At 44.0% G+C, this 21090-nt stretch overlaps 1 protein-coding gene across 1 annotated transcript in view; it reads left to right on the top strand.

Moving 5' to 3' along the window:
* LOC115416838 (uncharacterized) overlaps positions 1 to 20022 on the top strand; it is a 42131-nt gene extending 22109 nt beyond the window's left edge. Inside the window, exon 3 of the mRNA XM_030130723.1 lies at positions 19703 to 20022. Within this exon, the coding sequence (XP_029986583.1) occupies positions 19703 to 20022 (320 nt within the window). The remainder of the gene's footprint in view (positions 1 to 19702) is intronic.
* Positions 20023 to 21090: the final 1068 nt, after the last annotated feature.

The raw sequence follows: 21090 nt of genomic DNA, 5'->3' as shown, positions 1-21090 counted from the left end.
AGTCTGTTTCAGTCTGTGTCAGTCTGTTTCAGTATGTTCAGTCTGTTTCAGTCTGTTTCAGTCTGTGTCAGTCTGTTTCAGTATGTGTCAGTCTGTTTCAGTCTGTTTCAGTATGTGTCAGTCTGTTTCAGTCTGTGTCAGTCTGTTTCAGTCTGTTTCAGTATGTGTCAGTCTGTTTCAGTATGTGTCAGTCTGTTTCAGTCTGTGTCAGTCTGTTTCAGTCTGTTTCAGTATGTGTCAGTCTGTTTCAGTCTGTGTCAGTCTGTTTCAGTCTGTGTCAGTCTGTTTCAGTCTGTTTCAGTCTGCTTCAGTGCATCCACGGTCTGCTCAGTGTTTGTGTTCTGCGTTGTTGGTCTGCATCTGCTTCTTCTCTCCATCTCTAACTGTGACAGATAAATTGGAAAACGTCAGATGCATCACATGAGCTGACGAACGCACAGCGACGACACAAGACGTGGAGTTAGTATGACACACGCACACACACACACACACGCACACACACACACACACAGACACACACACACACACACACGCACACACACGCACACACACACACACACACACACGCACACGCGCACACACACACACACACACACACACACACACACACACACACACACACACACACACAATCAGGACTGTCCTAAATCAATCCCAGACAGGACTCTGCTGCTTTAGTCTCCATGTTTCCAGGTAGAGTGGGGACCAGAAGACGACTGGAAACCACAAGTGAACACAAGTGACGGAGCAAAAAGTGTCGTATGGAGACAGCACAGAAAACTGAGAGAGACAAAGAAATCCACTGAACATCAATCTGACATTGACAAAGACCAAAACCAAAACCAAAAAGACCAAATGCTGTTGTTGAAGCTGTTGTTAATGCTGTTGTTGAAGCTGTTGTTAATGCTGTTGTTGAAGCTGTTGTTAATGCTGTTGTTGAAGCTGTTGTTAATACTGTTGTTGAAGCTGTTGTTAATACTGTTGTTGAAGCTGTTGTTAATACTGTTGTTAATGCTGTTGTTGAAGCTGTTGTTAATGCTGTTGTTAATGCTGTTGTTGAAGCTGTTGTTGAAGCTGTTGTTGAAGCTGTTGTTAATGCTGTTGTTGAAGCTGTTGTTAATGCTGTTGTTGAAGCTGTTGTTAATGCTGTTGTTAATGCTGTTGTTGAAGCTGTTGTTGAAGCTGTTGTTAATGCTGTTGTTAATGCTGTTGTTAATGCTGTTGTTAATGCTGTTGTTGAAGCTGTTGTTAATGCTGTTGTTAATGCTGTTGTTGAAGCTGTTGTTGAAGCTGTTGTTGAAGCTGTTGTTAATGCTGTTGTTAATGCTGTTGTTGAAGCTGTTGTTAATGCTGTTGTTAATGCTGTTGTTAATGCTGTTGTTGAAGCTGTTGTTAATACTGTTGTTGAAGCTGTTGTTAATGCTGTTGTTGAAGCTGTTGTTAATGCTGTTGTTAATGCTGTTGTTGAAGCTGTTGTTGAAGCTGTTGTTAATGCTGTTGTTGAAGCTGTTGTTAATGCTGTTGTTAATGCTGTTGTTGAAGCTGTTGTTAATGCTGTTGTTGAAGCTGTTGTTAATGCTGTTGTTGAAGCTGTTGTTAATGCTGTTGTTGAAGCTGTTGTTAATGCTGTTGTTAATGCTGTTGTTAATGCTGTTGTTGAAGCTGTTGTTAATGCTGTTGTTAATGCTGTTGTTGAAACTGTTGTTGAAGCTGTTGTTAATGCTGTTGTTAATGCTGTTGTTGAAGCTGTTGTTAATGCTGTTGTTGAAGCTGTTGTTAATGCTGTTGTTGAAGCTGTTGTTAATACTGTTGTTGAAGCTGTTGTTAATACTGTTGTGAAGCTGTTGTTAATGCTGTTGTTAATGCTGTTGTTGAAGCTGTTGTTAATGTGTTGTTGAAGCTGTTGAGCTGTGTTAATGCTGTTGTTGAAGCTGTTGTTAATGCTGTTGTTGAAGCTGTTGTTAATGCTGTTGTTGAAGCTGTTGTTAATGCTGTTGTTGAAGCTGTTGTTAATGCTGTTGTTAATGCTGTTGTTGAAGCTGTTGTTAATGCTGTTGTTGAAGCTGTTGTTAATGCTGTTGTTGAAGCTGTTGTTAATGCTGTTGTTAATGCTGTTGTTAATGCTGTTGTTAATGCTGTTGTTAATGCTGTTGTTGAAGCTGTTGTTAATGCTGTTGTTGAAGCTGTTGTTAATGCTGTTGTTGAAGCTGTTGTTAATGCTGTTGTTGAAGCTGTTGTTAATGCTGTTGTTGAAGCTGTTGTTAATGCTGTTGTTGAAGCTGTTGTTAATGCTGTTGTTGAAGCTGTTGTTAATGCTGTTGTTGAAGCTGTTGTTAATGCTGACCATAAGTCTTCTGTTTCTGGAACACCTATGGCAGCTCTTCAGTCGTCCTTCTCTTTGGAACCACAGGTCTACATATACATGTTTCCTCTCAGTCAGTTTCTCCGCTCTGCATGTTTTCTAAACTACTTTGTCTCTAACGACACCAGAAGGTACCGCAGAACCCAGCTCCCTCAGACTTCCTCTCCCAGGTCTTCCATTCTTTCTGTCTGTATCTTCTCTTCTGTCTTCTGCTCAGCGACAGTGTCGTACATCATATAAACCAATCCCCTTTCAGCTTAGCGCAGGCTAGTATAAGTTAGATGGACTTCCTGGACGGGTCAGAACTGACTTCTGACAGAGGGCGGAGCTTCATCTGTCAGTTTCCCACTTGTGCACAGTAAAGGAAGGCCTGACGGACCACCAGTCCATTCTCCATGAATGTCTGTCGTTTACGCCTCCACAACAGGATTCAGATGAGGGTCTGTCGGTTCATGTTGCAGACTTAAAATCCTGCTGAATTTCTGTCAAGTGTATTCAGCTTGTGTTTGGTGGTAGGTTCGGCTCGGCTCGGCTCAAAGTGAATACGGCGGCTGTGGCTCAGGTGGTAGAGTGGATCGTCCAATAACCGAAGGGTTGGTGGTTCGAATCCCGCTCTATCCTAGTCAGTCTGTTGTGTCCTTGGGCAAGACACTTCCCCCTCCTTTCCTCCAGTGCCACTCACACTGGTGTATGAACGTTTGGTGGTGGGAGGGGCCGTAGGTGTGAACTGGCAGCCACTCTTCTGTCAGCCCCCCCCAGGACAGCTGTGGATACAGATGTAGTTTACCACCACCAGAGGGAGGATGTGAGAGTGAATGAAGAATGGAGTAATAATGGAAAGCACTGTGGGTGTCTAGAAAAGCACGATAGAAAATCCAATCCATTATTATTACGCTAAACGAGTGCATTCATTTGAAACATGAAAATAAAAAAGTCTGTATTCAGTAAATATGTTCCAGGCGTGTTATCCAGAGTGTGTTCGGACAGACAGGTTATTTCAAAGCACTCATAAAACCGAGATGAATCCGCTAAGAAAACCGACTGTAAACAGTCAGAAGAGTGAAGTGGACAAACTGAGCTGGTCCTCTGTCCTCCTCTCCAACACAAATGCAGTGAAGGTTCAGGGTTACTGTGTTTGGACCTGTGGGCAGGTTAGTTTTACAGACGAGGTGATTACTTTTGGCATTACAACAAAACATAGAAAACACACATTGAACCTGTTCAGCAGGTACTGGATCAGCTTCCAGAAAAGAGCCAAAGACAGGACACAAAGTTCTGAGTGTTCCACCGTTCAGCAGAACAGCAGCATGGTTAAGGAGAAGAGTCCAAGAGATAAGATCAAATAAATACAAACAAGACACAACTAGAAAAGCACTGACACAGCAAAAATCTGTCAAAGAAACAGTGAAAATCCTGTTGAATACAGATTTTTTTTACAGTGTACATGAAACTTTTTTTTCCCTATGTTCATGTGTATTTGTTTATAATCAGTGCATGTCTTGGTTTTGCATTCATTAATAATCTCTAAACTCTCCTTTTCTTCACCAGGCTTCAGAAACATACTCTTTGGGCTTCTTTCTATTAAATTATCATTCAGAGTAACTGGATCTTGAATTTCTTTTGCTAAATTTGGTCCAATAATTACAAAAAAAGTCATTAAATGTGTTTACTATGTCATCCATGTTCTTTCTAATCTCGTCATTTTCTATAAAATACTGTGGTTAATTAGCCTGTCCACATTTATTTCTAATGATACTGTTTAATATATTCCATTTGCCCTTCATGTTGTGTTTATTATTGTCTAATAATTTAATATAATACTCTTTTTTACAGTTCCTCATGACATGAGTTCACTTGTTTTTATACTTGTATTTATCTTCTGCTTCTTCAGTTGTATGTTTGATGAATTCTCTGTCTAGTGTTTTTCTTTGTACAGTCCCTCTGACATGCACTGATTATCTGTGTACTTTAGTTTTCTGTAATACTGTCTAACGTGCCTCTGAATGTTCAGCGTCCTCACATGTAATGTCCTTTTATTTGAAGCAAATACAAAAGCCAGCAGCAGTTTGAGCTGCATCCACTGTATCATTATGTCAGGATTTGGACAAAGACAAACAGTTAATTATGTGTTGTTTGGAAAGCCTTGACAGCAGAAAAACAAAGGAGAAGAAAATGCACCAGACTTATTTTACTGTACATGTACACCGTCCACTCCAGCAGTTAATGGGAGCTCCACTTCACACACATTCAGCTACAGATTTAGTCCTCATGTATTTTATTGAGGTTTTTACTGTCATTTATTTTTGTCTGTTGTGTGTCTGTGATAAAACAGATGAGAATCTGGAATGAAAGACAGAGGAACAGATGACAGAGTCAGAGGAAACTGCAAGGTTCAGTTCCATGCAAACACTGACAGCAGTTCCTGGTTCTTATCAGGTGTTTGGAACCGTGCTGTGGATGTGGTCTCCAGAATCGTGTACTTTTAGTGGAGCTGGTGTCGATTCCTGAAGGTTTGGTTTTGTAACATCACAACAATGAACACTGAAACAGGAAGTACATTTACACTGATGGAAACGGACGTTTCAGAAGAATTAACCATAAACACCATTTAGTCCTTCATGACTCAGCCTCTCCTCCTCTTCCTCCTCCTCTTCCTCCTCTCCTCTTCCTCCTCTTCATCCTCTTTGTCCTCCTCTTCACCCTCCTCTTCCTCTTCCTCACCCTCTTCCTCCTTCTCTTCATCCTCCTCTTCCTCCTCTTCCTCCTTCTCTTCCTCCTCCTCCTCCTCCTCTCCTCTTCACCCTCCTCTTCCTCTTCCTCTTCGTCCTCCTCCCCCTCCTCCTCCTCTTCCTCTCTTCTTGTGTGGTCCTTCCTCATTGTCCACCCTCTGTGCTAATTGAAGTCGACCCTTACTTGTCCTTTTTCCAGAACCTTCTTTCTGGCTCAGGTCCAGTTGTTTTTCTGCTGTCGCTGGCGTTTGACCACTGGCCTTTGGAGCTGCGCTGCTCTGCACTGCTCTGCGGTGTGACCTTTGACCCCGCTGCTGCAGCTTCTCCATGCTCTCCCTCAGAAAACACCAGCGCAGGTCTGAGGACACACAGACAAAGAGAAAACGCAGAGACCACCTGTTGTCTGTTTAGTGTCTGTGGTGGAGCAGTGTGGGGGGGTAGGGGGGGTACAGGTTCAGTCTGGGGGGGTCCAGTTCATGTCAGTTCAGACTCATACAGTCTGATCTGAGCTGAAGGAGGACGGACCCAGAAAATTAAATAACATAAGAACCTAGAAATAAGGACAAGGCCAAAGACTTATTAGACACATTTGTATTTTGGTTGACAGTCGACGGGGCAGGAAACACTGATGTCTTATCTAATGTCATCTTATCAGTTTAATTTAATTAGTAAAAGGTTAAAACAGGGTTGATGGTGATCACTGATCCTTCCATGATTTTCTTGAAGGTTGGTAATAATGTAGAATATATTTCTCTTCAGGAAAGCGTACCCATAATCCTCCCTGGTCTGTGCATGCTTTACCTGTTTGAACTGTTTTTAATCGGTCTTGCTTTCTGTTTCTTAACTTCTCTTTTAATCGTATTTATTGTGCCCTGCATGTAGCACTCTGAGGTTTTTAGCTGAAAATGTAAAATGCATTAGGAATCAAATGTATTACTACTACTACCAATATTATTATTATTATTATTATTATTATTATTAAACTTTGGATTTCAGGTTGGGGAGGGTTCATATTAGTTTCATACCATGTTGCCATAGATACCTGTCAGTCACAGTTTACTGCTGTGAATGCACACACCTGATTGGCTGAGTGGGATCATGTGGGATGGGTCTTGGTCTGCGTGTTTCCTCATCTACTCCACCTTCAGCTGCTCTGGGTCCAATAGAAGCGTTCCACCACCAGCTGGAGGTCCAGGTCCATATGGGATGGTTTCTGGGTCCAGACCAGGACCACGGTCCCCCTGTTAGTGACCGCTGGTGTAGTTTCAACATTTGGTCTGGGCGGTGGTCCGAACGGGCCCGGCTGTAAAAACTGGATCGGATCAGTACCAGTGTGGAGCCCAGATGGGATCACATGACAGATGTTTAATGTTGAAGAACAGAACTCACCTTGGGTTCTTTAAACACATCTGAGTACCTGTCTACAAGGGGCTCTACTGGGTTTGTGGTACACGCCCCCCCCGTTTGAATTCCACTGTGGTGGCGTTTACACAGTGGCTTATGTGAGTCCAGAACCATGTCGAGGTCGTCTACCTGACATACTTCCACATGTGACTTTTGGTTCTTTTTTTGTCCATTAGAGGAGGCGGAGCTTTAGCCACAGCTGTGTCCGTTAGAGGAGGCGGAGCTTTAGCTGCAGCTGTGTCCGTTAGAGGAGGCGGAGCTTTACCTGCAGCTGTTTCCGTTAGAGGAGGTGGAGCTTTAGCTGCAGCTGTGTCCGTTAGAGGAGGCAGAGCTTTAGCTGCAGCTGTGTCCATTCTTTCATTAGTTCCTGAACCTGTTGTATGACTACTGTCGGAGTGGACTGACTCCATCAGTTCCGGAACAGTGGTAGCCTACCGATGGTACTAATTCTTACACAGGCATTGGTTTTTCCATTTATTAAAAAAATGAAAATGGACGATTCTTTTTTCATCATAATATCAAATAGAATCAAAAAGAATAGAATAGAATCAAATTGAATAGAATGGCCTTTATTGTCGTTGCACAGGAGTTACAACGAAATTGCGGTGGGGTCACTCTGCACCACATAATATTAAAAATACAAGAACAAATAACAGTTTATGTATGTATGTATATGTATGTATGTATGTATATATAAATAAATAAATAAATAACAGTGGGATAAAAAAGATAAAGACTAATATTTTAAATACAGTATTGAATGGTATGGTGAGTATGGGTTCTCATGACAGTCCTAGTTTGCTGGAATACCCAGACGTACCATTCCGATCGTACTCACTTCTGTCAGTTCTGTGTTGAATATCACTGTTAAGATACTTTATTGTCATTTTACAGAATGTACAATGAAATTTGGGTGTACTATCAGGATACAGACTCAGATAGTAATAGTAATAAATAGTAATAATAACTATAAAATATATAATAAAAACAAAATGTGGATCACTCACCTATCATCTTCCATACATTCATTCCCTCACACATCCATCACATGGCAATACATCACACACACACCCTGTCAGTGCCAGTGTGTGCAGTCCAATGTGCAAAATAGTGCAATTAAAAATGTCTATCAATATTTATCAGTGGTTGTGTGCTCCACCTGTAGACAGGTGTTGAACCAGCGCTGCGGTCGGAGCACAGATGAAAGACGTTCAGTATAAAGGACTGATTTTAATCAGCTTTTGAAAAGGATGGAAGAGGGGGATTATTAATAGGTGTGATATTCCACGTCACCCTGACAGCCCCTCATTTATGACAGGATGGTGTGTAGACCTGTGTCACCGTCAAATATCCTGATAAAACACAGCCTTTATGACTGATGAATTAGGATAAAAGGTGAAATAAAGCTGATATAGTGTGGGAAACTGTCCTCAGGTTCAGTCCAGCTCCTGTTCTGTATATACATGTGCATCCAGTCTCAGATAAAGAACGCAGCTCCTGTTTGGAAGGCATTATCCCCTCACAAGCACAAGGCTATTTATGTCAAGTGTGGGCGTGTGTAATGAGTGGAGCCATAACGATGTGCCAATTAGTCTCATCCTCAGGACTCACATGTGTGCCTGCCTCACCACTTGTACAGAAGGAAGGTGTGATTTTAAGACCAAATAGATCCAACTCTTCCTCCAGTTCTGGTTCTAAATGGACCGGACCGACTGCTTCACAGTTTCAGGCTTAGTGCCAGTCGCAGAGTTAGTGCAAAAGGGTGTTTATTGCTTTTTACACTCCAAAGAATTTATCTGATCATTGTTTGAAACGTTTGAGTACAAAATAGGGATCTAAAAATGGACTGAAGTCGAGAGCCAGAGATTATGTTTTTGGTCTGGTTTGCATTATGCCACCACTCACACATATGATGTATACATTTTAAAGATAATCTCTAAATACCAGGCTGTGAAAATGTGTAAATACACAGACTACACACCTTAAACCCATCATAGGTTCCTCTGTCTGTGATCTGTTCAGTGTCTCTGAAGATGGCGCTAACGTCTACATGCCTCGTAGTGGTTTCACCTCTTTAACACTTTCTCACTTCTCTTAAAGAACGTTGACAACAAGTGTTCAGAGAACGCAGACCTCCGCCAAGCACCCCGAACACTGCATGTGTGGATCGACCATTTCTGTTTAAACTATGGATGTGCAAAACAAATTTCATCATGATATTTCATGAATTGTATTTTTTCATGATTTTTTGAAAATGGTGCATAAAAAATAACAAGAGTCAACAGAGCAGAACGGAAGAGAAATGGAGCAGAACCATATCTGGTCCAAAGTTGAATCTGGTCCCAGTCATGTGTCTGTCCAAGTAGATTCAATTCACATCAATATTAGTTGAGTTCTAATTTTAAATGTGTGGGAAATGGGATTTTCAGTGTTCAGTGTAAATGTCCACAGAGTCCACATTCCACAGTGGATGTGGACAATTTAGTTCCACATACAAGAGATTGTTCTAAGCTACAGGTGGATCCAACTGGAGGAGAATCGGAGTCGTTTGGAATTTTGGATGAATTTTGTAAAATGTCTCCATGATGACAGATGGAAAACTGTAGATGTTGTGACCTTGCTGTGACCTTGAACTTTGTCCTACTGGGACCAAAATGGACTGGGCTGGTCCCAGGGCCTAGGCCTATCTGTGGGGAAGATCTGGGAAAGATGGGTGGAAGAGTTTTACACTGAAGATGAGAACAAACACACAAACACACACACAAACAAACACACACAAAGCAAAGTGATCACAGTACCTCCTGGCGGAGGTAACAAGTGGTTCCAGAAACAACAAGCCCCGCCCCTCACATGTATTGCAGCTCATCCAGCTGATGTCATCATGTCTATACATGTGCTAACATCATATCAACTGCCTCCATATATGTGTCAAGTCTGAAGTAAATTGAAACAACATTGATGTTTTTATAGACATGTGAAATGTCACTCTTTATAATTAAATGGGGAAAAAAAGATTAAAGAAATTCATAAAATATTTGAAGTTTGACCTACTTTTCCCAAATGTAACCCCATCTATTCTGGGTCACTGGTGATATATAAACCCAATTTGGTATGAATTCAACCAATAGTTTTGCTTCTAAAGTGTAAACAAATGAGCAAAGAAACAAACCAAAAACAATACCCCTTGCCTCCCCTTTGGGGGCGGGGGGGTCATAAATACAAAGTGGAGTTTGCATGTTCTCTCTGTGTTTGTGTGGGTTCTACACCGGCTTCCTCCCACCACCCACCAAAGACACACACTAATAGGTTAATTGGTTAATCTAAATTGCCCATAGGTGTGAGAGTGATTGGTTATTGGTAGGGATGCAAATTATCCATTAATCCATTAATTGTTAGTTGGTTGACCTTATCGATCGATTAACAATTAATTGATAAGCGGCGATTTTCCTGAGAACCTGAATTTCTTTTTGAATACGGTCTCGAAGAATAAAAGCTGAATATTGTTTCTATACTTCATGATAAAAACATGTCATACTCATTAATGGTTGGTTTATTGAACTGTTGGATACAGTCAGTGTTTCCTGTGGAATTCATCTGTTGATGTGGAGGTGTGGAATGGGGGGGGGGTGCACGCATGCGCGTGCGTTTCATCGGTGGGGGGTAGTTTGTCAGCTGCACACACACAGTTTGGCTGGGGATGTGTGTGTGTTGGATGGTAACTGCATGTGTGACTTTCCGTCCTCCTCCTCATACTCTGGGGGCAGTCCCCCCCCCCCGCAGAAGTGAAAGTGAAACTTTTCACTCGTTCATCTTTTCCTCCTGAAGCTTCGTAAATGCTCTCCATCCCTGTGTCCTGGATCAGGAGTCTGACTGACCCTGGACTGGACCCACCTCCAGGAAAACGCTCCGATACCGACCACACATTTGAACGTGTTTGTACAGGGGTTACCCCTCCCACAAACAGACGGGCAGCCTGTGTTTGGCTCCACCCACAAACAGATGGGCAGGCTGTGTTTGGCTCCACCCACAAACAGACGGTCAGTCTGTGTTTGGCTCCACCCACAAACAGACGGGCAGCCTGTGTTTGGCTCCACCCACAAACAGATGGGCAGGCTGTGTTTGGCTCCACCCACAAACAGACGGTCAGTCTGTGTTTGGCTCCACCCACAAACAGACGGTCAGTCTGTGTTTGGCTCCACCCACAAACAGACGGTCAGTCTGTGTTTGGCTCCACCCACAAACAGACGGTCAGTCTGTGTTTGGTCCATGTCCATACAGACATTCTAAGTCAACTCCATGGTCTGGTTCAATGACTGCCTATCCCAGCCGTGGTGTCACAGTACGGACAAACCAGCAGCCTTCAGACAGGTGTGGACAGGTGGACAGGTGGACAGGTGTGGACAGGTGGACAGGTGGACAGGTGTGGACAGGTGGACAGGTGTGGACAGGTGGACAGGTGGACAGGTGTGGACAGAGGTGGACAGAGGTGGACAGGTGTGGACAGAGGTGGACAGGTGTGGACAGGTGTGGACAGGTGGACAGGTGTGGACAGGTGGACAAGGGCAATTAACTGACAAGTAATTTAATCAAGCTAATTCTTATTGACAGTTAATGGCTAGTCGATTACTTGTTTCCATCCTTAGTTACTGGTCTGTAAATGTCAGTCCTGTGATGAACTGGTGACACGTCCATGAATGAGAGCAGATGAATGAATGAACATTTCCTGATAACAGTGCTGATTATCTGATGGTGCACAGTCACCTGTTGTTCCGTGGATCTGTGGACACTGGTGCAGGACGTAGAACCTGGTGGACAGTGTGGTTCTTCTCCAGTCTCCGTCCACAGTCAGCTCCTTCAGTTGGTCCCTGCTTAACCCCACCTGCCTTGGTGGTGTTCTTTTCCTTTCTTCCAGTCTGAACTCAAACACTTCCAGGTCCATAAATAGTGCTGTTTTAATCCCTTTCACAGTTCCATATCCTGGTTTCTGTTCGGAGGTGGTGCTGCTCTGTTCACAGGATAAAGATGAGACATCAGATTACTGCCGTTTCACATTTACTGCATGTCCTCTGGCCCTTTGACTTCCACCTGTGATGTGTGTTTTATTGGTTTTATCTCCAAAGCGCAGCGGTGGAACATTAAGTGGAAATCTGTGCACACCTGCAGCTTTTAGCAAAACAGTCATGTTAACCAAGACTGTAATTACACAGTACAATTACATTAAAACAGCAGAGCGCTTCGCCTTATCAGCTTATGTTTTCCAGATAGCGGTAGCTAACGAGACACGAGTGTGGCAGAGAGCGCAGGAAAGTGGCTCAAATCAAAACAGTGTTGTCTTCTCGGGTTACCGCTGTGGTCAGCACTGTACACACTTCAGCAATTTATTACATGGTTTAAAGTAATAGAGTAATCTGTAGTGGAGCTCCCAGTTGTGGCAGGAGCAGCTGCATGTGCGTTGTGTTGGAACAAAAGCAGAACACTGAAACTGAACAGCTGGTCAGGAAAGGAGGGAAGAATAGGACCGCTCATGAGGTTTTCTGATCAGAATCCATACCATTTAAAAGGCATCACATGCTTTCTCCAAGAATAAGCATCTTATGTAATTAGGGCTGTTAGAAGATGTCGGTTCTGCAATATATCACAATATTTCATTTAACAGTACTGTATCGATATTTTTAGGTATTTATTCAAATGCAGACATTGCAGAGGTTCATTTTTGGGGGTTTTTGTTTTCCTTTTTTGTTTATATGTTATGTTGTGACACTAGTAGGGATGCACCCATACCACTTTTTTCCAGACCGAGTACGAGTACGAGTACTTCCATTTGAGTACTTGCCGATACCGAGTACTGATCCTAGTCCTTAGTAATCCCATTCCAGCTGTTAGTTCCTTTTGTAAATGTGCTTTATTGTCGTTGTCATTAGTCTGACTGGAACAAAGTGCTGCTACTGACATTTAATGTGTTGGAATGAGCGTTTGTCAGTTAATCCACCAGGGGGCGCCGCTCTGAATTAACCATACTGGACAAATACCACGAAGAAGAGGAACGTTTAATGAAGAAGAAGAAAGTCAGTAATACCAAACCTGTAGACGACAGAGGAACACTACTGTGAAACTAATGTTAGTGTTTTCTCTGTAAGCTTTAAAAGTTTAGCTTCAGCAGGAAGAGAAAAGACAAATGAGTGACAGGTTTGGTTTGTACTTCCGCTGGCGGCGGTCCGCACCGCTCCGTACTCCCGCTGGTATTCTGTGTCTGGGTACTCATCCTCCATCAGCTGGAAAACAGATGAATGTAGTCAGATTACAGACAGAAGGCTGCGTCTGTATCTGTGTGTGAACGGTACTGTCAGTGTTACTCTGATCATTTCTCTGGTTCCATCTCCACACTCTTCACACTCACACACATTCTTCCTCCTCCTCGTACCTGCTGCACTGAACTGGGAATGCCACACGGACACAGGTGGGATCAGTGCATTTGTATCAGATTACTTTTATGAGTATGAATACAAGTACACACACTGAGTATCGGAGCCAATGCCTGATACTGGTATTGGAATTGGTGCATCCCTATACACTAGTTGTGAACTAACAGAATGTGAACATTTGAACAGGATCTGAAACTGGAATGTCTGGAAAACAGAATTTCAGTTTGAACACAGTTGGAACATTTGCTGATAGAACACTAGATCCTGTTGGGATCAAATACAAATGTGTTTAGGATTTGTGCAGATTTCTGCTGTAATTCAATTCTTCCAGGAAATAATCTTTAAAAAAAAGAAACAAAACCAATAAAAAATTGTCTTTTTAACAGTATCATGATATATCGTATCATGATCCTAGTATTGTGATTTGTATCGTATCACCAGATTCTGGCCAATACACAGCCCTATATGTAATGTGTAAACTGACATCTGATGTGTTCACATGGGCTCTGATTGGTCCGTCGAGCCGACCAGCTGATAAATGACACGTCAGCAGCGCGTCGGATGACGCTTCTGAGGAAGACTGGAGTCACAGAGGAAACTGTCAAGCAGGAAACGTCTAAAAACTAGACCTGATCTGAAGAAAAGAAAAAAAGAAAACAGCAGTATTACATAAACAGAGGACAGAATGAGCGTCATTAGCCTAACCTGTTTAGTTTTGGTTAAATGTCTGAAGGACAGTTGATGCTAGTGTCAGGTTTTCATCCTGCTCTTTCCTGTCCATTGTTCATGTTCCAGTGAACGTTAGCACCAGTTCTTCGTTGTTGATCAGCTGTGTGTCTGTGTTGTTCCTCTGCTGTCAGTGTGATGACGTCATCATACGACTAGTCGACTCGACTTCGACTTTATTATTATTTATTCACCTCTGGCTTCGAAGGCGGTTGCAGCCCAACCTAACAGCTTGCTTCGTAACAGCGTTCTACAGCACAGTGGGCGGAGTCCCAGCGGCTCCATGGTCTTCTGCGGTGTGGCCCTCAGAGGCTCCCTGTAGAATTCCAGACGTATTCGGTCCATTTTTCAGCCTCATTGGGCTGTTTTCAGCCGGCCCTGCTCCTTTACCCTCAGACTTGTCAGGCCCCAGTCTATTACTTTCCCCTCCTCTCCTAAAGACCACCATTCATCTAATTAGTAATCAATCAGCCGCTGGGCCTCCTTCCTCCTCTGGACTAATGGAGCTATATGACAGGCCTGGACCTTGCATTATTAATATCTCCATTCCTGGAGCTCGGGGCCCCCCCTGACGACCACAGCCAGGGGCCATTGATCACTAGTACAGTGAGCGCTGCAAGGCCTGCTGGGAAATATCCAGAGAGAGCCTGAGCGGAGTGAATGTGCTTTTAGGCTTTGGGGAGAACTTAGTAAAGGATTATGTCAAATTCACTCCTGGGAGGTGGAAGTGATGCAGAACTCCTAAATGTGAGGTTTTGTGGTGCAGGGGGTCCACAGGGGAAGCAGGGGGTGCAGGTCTGAGGGAAATGACAGATGGGATGAGCGGTGTTAATGGGAATGTTGTGCTCGTTTGGTTAATGGGGCTCACCTCCAAACTATTATGGCAGGATCAGGGGGCCTCTCTGCGGGACTATTTCTAGAAAATGAGATTAGAAATTATAGGACAGCGCTGACACTGGGGCGCGATGATGGCAGTGTGGCAACCAAACAATCATGGCGACATTATCCTTCATGTGCCGTGCATCATATGAGCGCTCACTGGAACAGCCGGAGCAGATGAACTGGCACAGATGGGTTAACAAAGCCAGCAGCTCAGCTGAGTCACTCAAATCCATATTCTGTGACTTACTCTGTGCAGACTGAGGAGAGAACAACAACAACAACAACAGGCCTGGTGTGTACGGAGCAGCTCTACCCTTAGTCATTGAACAAACACAGGCCTCAGTGTTGGCTCTTTAACTCAATCTGCTGACTCTCATTCATGTGCGCTCTGTGCCACTGGCTGTTTATCCGGATCCTTCTCCAGTAGGATGGGCCTGTTTGTGAACACATGCTGCAGACTCACTGCTGGTCAGCACTTTATTCCCTCTGCCAGGAGGGTTACGGATCACTTTGTGTGTGTGTATGTTTGTTTGTTAGCAACTTTAGGAGAAAACTATTCCAACTAGGGATGCAAATTAGCGATTAATTCATTAATCGTTAGTTGGTTGCCCTTATCGATCAATTAATGATTAATTGATAAGCGGCAATTTTCCTGAGAACCTGAATTTCTCTGTCAGTACAGTCTGTAAGAATAAAAGCTAAATACTGTTTCTGTTCTTCAGGATAAAACCAGGTCATATTCCTGAATGGTTGGTTTATTGAACCATTAGATACAGTCAGTGTTTCCTGTGGAATTCATCTGTTGATGTGGCGCTGTGGAATGGGGGGGTGCACACGAGTGCGTTTCATTGGGGGGGTATTGCACACGCACAGTACGGCCGGGGGATGCATGGATATTGGTTGGTAACCGCACACATGCATGCGTCACTTTCCGTCCTCCTTCTAATACTAGAGAAGTGACAGTGAAACTTTTCACTCATTTATCTTTTCCCTGCATTTGTGTGTGTATTCAGTCAGGGGTGCACAGACAGACAGTCGGCCTGTGTTTGGCTCCACCCACAAACAGACGGTCGGTCTGTGTTTGGCTCCACCCACAAACAGACGGTCGGTCTGTGTTTGGCTCCACCCACAAACAGACGGTCGGTCTGTGTTTGGCTCCACCCACAAACAGACTGTCGGCCTGTGGTTGGCTCCACCCACAAACAGACGGTCGGCCGTGTTTGGCTCCACCCACAAACAGACGGTCGGTCTGTGTTTGGCTCCACCCACAAACAGACAGTCGTTCTGTGTTTGGCTCCACCCACAAACAGACGGTCGGTCTGTGTTTGGCTCCACCCACAAACAGACGGTCGGCCTGTGTTTGGCTCCACCCACAAACAGACTGTCGGCCTGTGGTTGGCTCCACCCACAAACAGACGGTCAGCCTGTGTTTGGCTCCACCCACAAACAGACGGTCGGTCTGTGTTTGGCTCCACCCACAAACAGACAGTCGTTCTGTGTTTGGCTCCACCCACAAACAGACGGTCGGTCTGTGTTTGGCTCCACCCACAAACAGACGGTCGGTCTGTGTTTGGCTCCACCCACAAACAGACGGTCGTTCTGTGTTTGGCTCCACCCACAAACAGACGGTCGGTCTGTGTTTGGCTCCACCCACAAACAGACGGTCGGCCTGTGTTTGGCTCCACCCACAAACAGACTGTCGGCCTGTGGTTGGCTCCACCCACAAACAGACGGTCGGTCTGTGTTTGGCTCCACCCACAAACAGACGGTCGGTCTGTGTTTGGCTCCACCCACAAACAGACGGTCGGTCTGTGTTTGGCTCCACCCACAAACAGACGGTCGGTCTGTGTTTGGCTCCACCCACAAACAGACGGTCGGTCTGTGTTTGGTCCTCCATGTCCATACAGACATTCTAACTCATGAACTCCATGATCTGGTTCAATGAGCGCCTATCCCAGCCGTGGTGTCGCAGCACAGACAAACTGACAGCCTTCAGACAGGTGTGGACAGGTGGACAGGTGTGGACAGGTGTGGACAGGTGGACAGGTGTGGACAGGTGTGGACAGGTGGACAGGTGTGGACAGGTGTGGACAGGTGTGGACAGGTGGACAGGTGTGGACAGGTGGACAGGTGTGGACAGGTGTGGACAGGTGGACAGGTGTGGACAGGTGGACAGGTGTGGACAGGTGTGGACAGGTGGACAGGTGTGGACAGGTGTGGACAGGTGTGGACAGGTGGACAGGTGTGGACAGGTGTGGACAGGTGTGGACAGGTGGACAGGTGTGGACAGGTGGACAGGTGTGGACAGGTGTGGACAGGTGGACAGGTGTGGACAGGTGGACAGGTGTGGACAGGTGTGGACAGGTGGACAGGTGTGGACAGGTGGACAGGTGTGGACAGGTGTGGACAGGTGGACAGGAGGACAAGGACAATTAACCGACAATTAATAATTTAATCAAGCAAATTCTTATCGACAGTTTATCGTTAGTCGATTAATTGTTTACATCTCTAATTCCACCCATCTTTCCCAGATCTTCCCCACAGATAGGCCTAGGCCCTGGGACCAACCCAGTCCATTTTGGTCCCAGCAGGACAAAGTTCAAGGTCACAGCAAGGTCACAACATCTGCTGTTTTCCATCTGTCATCACTGAGACATTTTCCAAAATTCAGAAAAATTCCAAATGACTCCGGTTCTCCTCCAGTTGGATCCACCTGTATCTTAGAACAGTCTCTTGTATGTGGAACTAAACTGTCCACTTCCACTGTGGAATGTGGACCCTAACCCTGCAATTGTACCACTGTTTATCGTTATACCGGTAATCGCTACATCCCTAATGTGGATGTGGATGTGGGGTATGTCTCTGCGGCCCCCCCCCCTTTGACTTCCATGTGGGTGGAGGTCAGGGCCAGGAAACCCACAGCTCCATGCTCTGCAGTGGCGTCCAGCCTGTGGCTTTGTACAACATGTACACACAGGCACATGAACAGCTCACAGTTTGACTGTGGTGCCAGTAGTCGAATAGTATCTGTAACGCACCAGAGTGAAAATACCCCCGTCCACATTTAGACTGGCTAGACCAAACCCTACTACAGGCAGGACCAGGCAAGAACATGTTGTATGTGGAGCACAGGCTAGGCTTCCTTTAAAAAGTATCATCTTTCATGTTGTTTTCATCTTATTGTATTATTTCAAATACGTGTGTGGTTTCTCCAACTTTCATCCAAACAAGGCTAAAGACGTTCATTTTGTCTTCTGTTTATGTAAATATAGTTTTTTCTTTTGTTCAGACAAGGAATAGTCATCCAAGCAGCAAAATAATAATTTAGCAGTTCTTTTATCATTATTATTATTGTTATTATTATTGATAGTTAGTGGTATTAATTGGTTTATCATCCTAGTGTTTTTGGTTTTTGTCATTTCAAGTACATGATGGACACCTCTGCTCCTTGTACTTCTGAAATAACAGAAAAGCATGTGTCTGGTCTGGATTTGCTTCAAGGACCCACATCATTAACCCTGTAAAGTCTGAACCATTAAATCATTGACAGAAAATTCCAGTTCTTTGAAACTGGAGCCTTTATTGGTCCTACTTAACAACCCTTTTTTCTTTTTTCCCAAATATCAATTTCCATGTATGAGTTTCAGTTTTGTATCATATTTGATCCATCAGGTCTCAATGCTCAAATATTATTATTTTTGAACAAACAAAAACATAATAGAACTCAAACATGTCTAATGAATAGTTAATTCCTTTTCTAAATGCTCCCAGTTCTTCCTCATTAACGTCAGTCTTGTAGTGTCACTAAAGGCCTCTGGGGAATGAACTCCTCCCCCTGGTGGATTATCTGTGTATTGCATGGATCTAATTGGATACATCAGGTTTTTCAAGAAAATATCACACTGATCATGTAGAGGGCTTTAAAACTCATGGATCAAATATGATACATTTGGAAAGTGATATTCTGTGTGAAAACTATGAAAAAAAAAAAAAAAAAATTCATGCAGCTAATCTGATGTTTTCTCACATGTTAACATACTCTGATACTAGTTATTACTCACGTCATTGAGATGATATGAAAAAATAACAAAACAAAACTTTTTCATTAAAACTTAATTACAGTCTAATAACAATTAGCCATTGATTTCCACTCAAACATGTTCGTGCAGATCAGGTTTATCAAGAACAGCACAGTTATAGTCATGGTATGAATCACAGTGTATGGGATGGGGCATAAGCGTCCACTGTGTCAGCTGATATGGACAGAAAACAACCAAAGCCATGAATATACAAGAGAACAGCTGGAGAACAACTGACCACTGGAGTGACCACTGGAGTGACCACTGTGCATGAAAGGGTTAATTCAACACATCCAAACCCTGTGTGTGGTTAGAGTACGCCAGTGTTTCCATCAGTTACCAGTGGTCATCTGAGACCCTGTGTGTGTGTGTGTGTGTGTGGGGGGGGGGTCTGAGCTGGACTTCATCAGTCCTGAACTGTCCTCAGTGTGTGTGGGGGGTGGGGGGGGTCAGTTTACAGGCTGACTGCAGTGTCTGGGCAGTGGTCTAATGACAGAGCAGTGGTGCTTTCAGGCCCAGCTGCTCTGGTTAAATGAGTCTGTAGAGCTGACTAAAGCTGTGAGCCAATGGACACGCCCCCAAAGTTTATGAGGAGGCAGCGAAGATGGAGAGGACGAAAAAAATGTGTGAGTGATGAGGAGAAGGAGGAGGTTTGGAGTCCTGGAGGAGCTGGGCCTTAATGCTCCTGTACGCTGCTTTGAATGCTGTAAGGACGCTGCCTTCAGGTGCTGTCAGGAAAATGCTCCTGTCCACTAGTGCGACCGGGGGGGGGGCACATTCCATTCACAGTCCATGAGTGTGTGTGTGTGTGTGTGTGTGTGTGTGGCAAAGTTATTATCGGTAATAAAAAGTAACAAAATGACAAAAACTAGAATTGAAAAAACATTTTCGGATAATTGAAATAAATAAAAACTATAATGAAAAGAAAAAACGATAACTAACTGAAACTGTATTGTGTGTTTACAGAACTAACTGGATAAACTTCCCTTCGTTTTCGTCTTTGTCAACGTCAGACTGAAGTTGGGAGGCTGGTCATGTGTGTGTGGACTTCTGCTCATTCAGGTGTTTTTTTTTTTCTTGTTTCATGTCGTTTCGTAGGAAGTTTCCAGAAGACTGAGTGTTCTTGGAGGTTGAACATAAAAGGGGGTGGTTTCACCCCGGCTGCATCAGGTACTCACAGGTCTGCTAAGCCCCTCCCTCCTGGTGCTGAGGTCACTTCCTGTGGGGCAGAGGAGACCAGAGGAGACCAGAGGAGATCAGAGGAGACCAGAGGAGACCAGAGAGGACCAGAGAGGACCAGAGGAGATCAGAGGAGACCAGAGGAGATCAGAGGAGACCAGAGGAGATCAGAGGAGACCAGAGAGGACCAGAGAGGACCAGAGGCCGGTGGTCCAGCAGACAGAAGGAAACTTGAGTGAGTTCAGCTTTGGTTTTCTGTGGTTTTCTGTGGTTTTCTTTGGTTTTCTGTGGTTTTCTTTGGTTTTCTGTGGTTTTCTGTGGTTTTCTGTGGTTTTCTTTGGTTTTCTGTGGTTTTCTGTGGTTTTCTGTGGTTTTCTTTGGTTTTCTTTGGTTTTCTGTGGTTTTCTGTGGTTTTCTTTGGTTTTCTGTGGTTTTCTTTGGTTTTCTGTGGTTTTCTGTGGTTTGGTTCTTGTCTGGTTGGTTCGCTGAATGCACTTTAATTATCTCCTTATACTGTTAGCGAACAGGCACAGAGGGTTCTCGTACACAAGTCTCAATGTTTGTGAGGAAACGACACAGCAGAACTTGGCAGTACCAGTCCACCACTGTACGAATAATTAGCTTTTAGAGCTAATTTCCTGAGTACTAATCCAACAGTGGAGGTGCTGCTGGGTCTTCTTCTTGGTGATTATCCACAGGTGCTCTTTGGAAACTCGTGGTGTGTCTGGATATTTAGAGTAAAAAAAATCTGCATAAGCAGGCTAGATTTCCAAAAATATTCCAAGGCACACTGTAGGATTTGTGTCAAATTAAAATGCCTTTATTAGTTCATGGCAGTTTTTGAAAATACAGCCGACGCGTTGCGACCTCTGGTCTTCATCAGGGCTTTTTTCACTAGTGAGTTGCACACCTTCATACAATCACTGGAATGAACTGAAGGAAAGATATCTGAACAAGTGTTGAATAGACATGATCCCAGAATGATGCAAGTTCAGGACAAAACCAAAAGACGTGTGCATGATTTACATCTGCACATTCTGTCCAACAAGGTTGAACTGTGGACACAGATTCAGCTGTAATTTTAGGAGTTATGAAAAGTCCAATTCTATTTTTCCAGTACTGTTCCCTCCATGTTCTTGAAGAAGGGTTTGACTGTTGAGTTCTCCACATACTGACCCATTCCTCCTCTCAGACACATATGCCTAATTCTTTGTCCCATTTCTGTTTCCCATCCAAAGTGTTCCAGCCTCTGTTCCCCATTAAATGTTTGTAAAGAGATGATATACTTTTGTATTTTTTAGAATGAT

This window comes from Sphaeramia orbicularis, unplaced genomic scaffold (genome assembly GCF_902148855.1).
Source record: "Sphaeramia orbicularis unplaced genomic scaffold, fSphaOr1.1, whole genome shotgun sequence".
Lineage (NCBI taxonomy): Eukaryota > Metazoa > Chordata > Actinopteri > Kurtiformes > Apogonidae > Sphaeramia > Sphaeramia orbicularis.
Note: the sequence above shows the minus strand (reverse complement) of the source record. Positions and strands in the feature narration are given on the sequence as shown.